Source organism: Hevea brasiliensis, chromosome 6 (assembly GCF_030052815.1).
Source record: "Hevea brasiliensis isolate MT/VB/25A 57/8 chromosome 6, ASM3005281v1, whole genome shotgun sequence".
In the NCBI taxonomy this organism is placed as follows: domain Eukaryota; kingdom Viridiplantae; phylum Streptophyta; class Magnoliopsida; order Malpighiales; family Euphorbiaceae; genus Hevea; species Hevea brasiliensis.
The window spans coordinates 57150774-57156475 of record NC_079498.1 but is presented as its reverse complement, the minus strand read 5'-3'; the positions used below and the strand labels follow the sequence as shown (position 1 = coordinate 57156475).

General features: G+C 33.1%; 1 protein-coding gene across 1 annotated transcript; it reads right to left on the bottom strand.

The window, feature by feature from the left end:
* Positions 1–408: 408 nt before the first annotated feature.
* LOC110654304 (dnaJ protein homolog) lies at positions 409–2852 on the bottom strand. Its single transcript, XM_021810240.2, is given in 7 exon segments — positions 409–851; positions 933–1106; positions 1109–1130; positions 1203–1479; positions 1584–1722; positions 1818–1983; positions 2546–2852. Coding segments are annotated over 7 exon segments (1254 nt in total). The 5' UTR covers positions 2696–2852; the 3' UTR covers positions 409–525.
* Between the last annotated feature and the right edge of the window lie 2850 nt (positions 2853–5702).

Below are 5702 nucleotides of genomic sequence, written 5' to 3'. Positions count from 1 at the left end.
GGGAGTGGATATGAACGGCCACGCGATAAAATGAGAGAAGGTAAAAATGAAAAAACTTAAATACCTAAAGTAAGAGAAGTGTAAAAATAATGTAATATTAATAGGGATCGATTCGATTAATTTATTTTATTTATTTAATTAATTAAATCACATCAAATAATTAATTTTTTAAAAAATAAAATTAAAACCAAATCAAACTATTAAAAAATCAGACTAAAAAGCTGATTTTTCTCAAATCGAAGCTGCCACATTCGAAGCTGATCAAATTCATCAAAGCATAGAATGTAACCTACACAAAGAAACACAACATGAAATCTACCCTAAAGAACCAACTCAGCAGTTATGGGATTTTCTTCTTCAAGAAATAATAAATAATCCAATTGGAAACCACAAAATGAAAAGGAACCATCCAGAAAAATATGCCATTTACTCATTTCCTGAAAATTTCTGATTATCACGTGTTTCACGAGTGGGTTACAATTACTTAGAAATTAGCCCTGTATTTCAACACTCGATTCAATTCTATCACTGCTGGGCGCATTGAACCCTTTGTCCGCCGCTAGGCATCTCCTCATGCTCCTCATATGCATCCTGATGAGCATGGCCCTGCTGCTTCCTTCTCATTTCCTCCTCCATATTAACATCACGTAGGGTGGTCTCCTCACATTCATCCAGGTCCATATCCGTCAGCTGACTCAATGGCCTTGGAGGCAAAATTGCCTCTAGTGCTTTAACTTTATCTGGAGTCAAAGAATCAGGAAATTCCACAGTAAAATGAATATATAGCTTCCCCTTCATGAATGGCCTTTGGTACATGGGCATACCCTCATCATTAATTGCCTTGTATGAATCTGCATAATGCACAAATAATTAATTAAATCTAGCAACAATTAGGATTTAATCAAATGAATTTATTCATTCACTTAAATTACCAGGCTTGACAACTTCCCCAATGTTTGATTTTATGAGAAGCTGTCTCCCATCCAAGTGTGTCAATACAAACTGATACCCACAAAGAGCTTCGGTGAGGGATAGAGTTTGCTCAACAATAAGGTCATCCCCCTTTCTCTTGAATTTTTGATGTTCCTTTTGCTGAAGGACAAAACTATATCTCCAGTGATCGTATCAGTCTACGAAACACAACAACAAAACAAACAAATTTAATCCAGTATACTCAAAAAGACATCAAGTCTGCAACATACCGCTTCATCAGCTTCACCAGGGAATGTAATTTTCTGCCCATGACGCATGCCCTTTTCCACTATGACTTCCAACACCTTCTTCTCTGGAACAACTTTCTCACCCTTGCATTGCACGCATTTATCCTTCTCACTAATTGACTCACCAGTACCCTTACATTCATTGCAAGGATGCTGCATCTGCTGAATCATTGATGGGCCAAGCTGCCTTATTGAGACCTTCATACCAGAGCCCTGACAACCAGGGCACTTCATTGAAGCTCCTGATTTTGATCCCTTTCTGCCATCCACTCATTATTAAATCCCATATCAGTAAAATCACCACAACAAAGAAAGAAAGCACAAATAATATTGCAATAGAAAAAGTATGACGAAACAACTCACCCCTTGCACTTTGAGCATATAACATTGCGGGATAGAGAAAGCTTCTTAGCTGTACCAAGATATAGATCCTCCAAAGAGACCTTCAATGGATGAACAACATCCTCTCCGCGTCTCTGCCTCCTTCCTCGGCTACTGCCACCTATGTTCAAACTAGTGTAGTTTAGCCACAGAATAAAAACATACTCAAGCTTGATCATTGGCAGAACCATCACCATACAAAAGAACTGTCCTTACCTCCAAATGGACTCCCACCAAAGAAGGACTCAAAAATGTCAAAAGGGTTATGGCCACCACCGCCACCACCCATTCCTTCCTTAAGAGCATCCTCACCGTATGTATCATAGATCTCACGTTTCTCTGGATCGCTCAAAACTTCATAAGCCTGGGCCAGTTCCTTGAACTGCAATATCATTCCAACAACAATTTCACTTAATCATATCAAAAAGTACTAAATTATCAACAAATCATCATAACCCTAAAGCACTAACCAAAAACCAAACAATTCCTGCTAATTTTTTTCCCTTTACATCAACACAATTGCTATTACCAGATTAGGAGAAACATTGAAAATAAGAAAACACCTGCCTACACAAATCATATCGGTTCCAGTACAACTCAAAGACAAAAATTCTAATCAAAGAAACCCAATTCCATAAAATTTCACCAATTCTCTGTCACTCTTCCCTTTAATTTTCCCTTTTCGTCAAATTTCTCAGCTATCAACGAATCAAAAAGCTAAATAGTTATATCAATCTTATCTAAATCAAACTAGAAGGAATACTTGCAATTCCAACGAAATAAAAAAAAAATCATTACAGTACATAGAAGATATACCCAAAAATAAAATTCACAGCAAAAATCCATAATTATCTTCTTAAGAACATTAAATTAAATGGGAATAGAGACACCGAAGAAAATATCCAAACAAACTCTTAAATTAAGAACAAGAACAAGAAGATTACCTTCTCCGGATCGCCTCCCTTATCAGGATGGTTCTTCATAGCGGCCTTCTTATAAGCCTTCTTCAAATCATCCTGGGACGCGTTCTTCGAAACACCCAATATCTCATAGTAGCGGCTGTTATCACTCTTCTTAGGTGCTCTCCCAAACATCTTCCTTCTTTTCCACTATACCAAATCAAACACAGAGAAAAATCCAGAAATTCAAATCTCCAGATACAACCTGCAGATTTCTTATTCTACTTGAGAGAAGGCTCTAGACACGTATAGAATATTTAATAGGAGGAATGAATTGCCTAGAAGGATCAAGGCAGGGAGAGCTTTATAAAAGGGCGGGTTAATTGTGCCGTGTGACAATGGACGGTTGAAATTGAATCCTAGCGTGATGATTTCAGAAGAGTCTAGAATTCGCTTTTTTCTCTCTTTTTTGTTGCCTCATGGTCTTGGTCTTCTAGATGCTTCCTCAAAAGCATACCATTTCCCGAATTCCGGTTAAACGGCAAGGAAAGGAAGGAGAAAGTTTTCCATATTTTACAATTATATTTTAATATTTTAATTTTAATAGTTTTATCTCAATATCAAATATTATTTATAAATTTATCTAACAATCAAGATTAAAGTTAAATGCAAATGTATCAGCTGTTTAGAATAAAAAATACTATTCTTTAAATTATTAATTATATTTTTAATAAAAATAAAATTTCTTTTTTAAAAAAATATTTGTGCACTTGTCTCAAATACTTTTTAAAACAGAAAAAACACATGCTATATCTTTACTTTATGAAAAAAATTTTAATGCATGCTATTCATATAAACAAATAGTTAGAGAGTTATCGAAAAAAAAAAGATTTATTAAAAAAAAGCTTAATCAAGAAAACTAATTTCCTTATAGGAGTTTTGCTTTTATGTCCCAAATGATGCTAAAACAGAACATGGAGCACTTAAATTAATTATTAATTATAAGCTTTTAAATAAAGTCTTGCAATATATTAAGTATCCAATACCTAATAAAAGATATTTATTAAAGTAGTTATATATCTATATATATTATAAATTAAGTATAAAAAATGGATTTTGTAAATTCAAATTATTGAAAAAGATAGATATAAAAAGAGATTTAATGTTTCTTTTGATCATTATAAAAGAAATATTATGTAATGCTCTGTATTTATAGACCATATTCAGTCTATTTCAGTAAGAAATTCAAATATTAAATATTGTATGTAAATTAGATTAAGTGAGTGGTTAAATTAAAAGTTTGTAAAAAACACCTATGGACTTTATTGCAAAATCAATAAAGTTTGGGGAAAAAAATTGAAATTTTCTAACTTAGCATCTAATTGAGTTTAATTAAGATCATTAAGTGTGATTACTTAACTTAATTAATCACTAATTAAATAGGTGGAAGTGAGGACAAATGGCAAAGTGGCGTACGTTAAAAGAGGATAAATATCTAGAGCATGTGGATTGACACAAATTTTGTGTCTTCTTCTTCCTACTTCAGTCGAACCTCCCTCTTACTCTTCTTCTACATTTTTCTTTCGTCCAAGCTCCAATACGAATCCTAATAGTTGAATCTCAGATGCTATTTTATGATGGAATTGAAGGAATTAAAGAACAAGCCATGAAATCAAAGTGAAAGTGAAGAAAGAATTCAAGATTGGTGAGCTGAATTCAAGTGGGAGGAATATGAAATTTCCAAGGGAAAAATAGCTAGATTGAACTTCAAATTCAAGGTAAGAATATTAATCTCTTCTTAAGTCTTGTACCTATTGAATTTGAGTCGAGGATTGATGGGAATTTTGGTGGAAATGATGAAGGAAAGTAAAGATTGAGTGAGCTGAAGGCAAACTAAGGGTGAGGCAGAATTATTAGTGTGGCTGACCAAGATCCATACACTGAATTAGACTTGGAATTTTTAATGAAAAGTGGTTGTAATTGGGAGTAATTTGCTGGAACTAAATTGAGATAAGTACTTCTCCAAGCTTGTTATAAAAATTATTACTTTATGAATCATTGTATGGTGACTGTCAGGATTAGTGAATCCAGTGAGTAGTCTGCACTAATTTGGCTATAAGTTGAGTTATATAACCAAAATTTTCTTAAGACATAAACCTAAAATTTCTATGTTTTGACCTGGACTTAATTTTAAGGGTAAAGTGGCTGAAATTTTAGTGTAATTTGATATTGCAAATCTAGAATTTCCTGGAATTCAGCAAGTCAGTCCTGTGACCTTCGTGTAATAAACATGGCATATCTCCCTCCGTATATCTCCAATTGAGGTACTACAAGATGCTTTGGAAACTTAAGACATAGGCCTAAATTTTGCTTTAGAGACCCTGCACAAATTCTAGGTGTAAAGTACTTGAATATTGAGTGCAAACTTGAATTGGAAATTTAGAAATGTGAAATTTTCAGGAAAATGTATCCGGGAATAGTAGTTAGTAATTTAGCTATAACTCATGATGTAGGCCTCCAAATTAAGTGATTCTTGAATTGTTAAAAACTTAAAATATGTAAGAAGATATTTTTTGTAGACTATTTTAATTGAATCTATCTTTAGAATGGTCAACTTAGCTTATGAACAGGAACTATGAATTTTATTTGTAAACTGAACTAGTTATGTAAAAACTAGATAGTATGTAGAAATTGGAGCATAACTTGAGTTTTAGACCTTGGAATGGGGTGATTCATGATTCAAATGAAAGTTAAGACCCTAAGCTATAAATTGTATGAAGACCATAAGAGCTAATTCTTTCTTTAGAGAATCCAAGGAGTTAATAGAAAATATGGGTGCTAAATGGGCGCTCGATTGGTAATCTAACTTCTTGAATAGTTTGCATATAAAGGGTTATAAATGAATTTCTACGCGTCTAAATTGGATCAATTTAATTTCTAATGAAAGTTAAGACATAAATTAACATGTTTTATTGGGGGAACTAGTCTTGAAAATGTCTTTCTCTAAGTCTAATTATGATTGCAAAATGAGTTGGAGAATCTGCCTTATGGGGAATTAATATGATTGATTCTAAATGCTATGCGAAAATGGTTATGTCCTTATTTTGAATATAAAATTGATTATATGATGATGCTAATTGATGTTAAAATGATGAATGTCAATCCTTCCTTATTATGAATATGTAAACAAGTATATGATAAT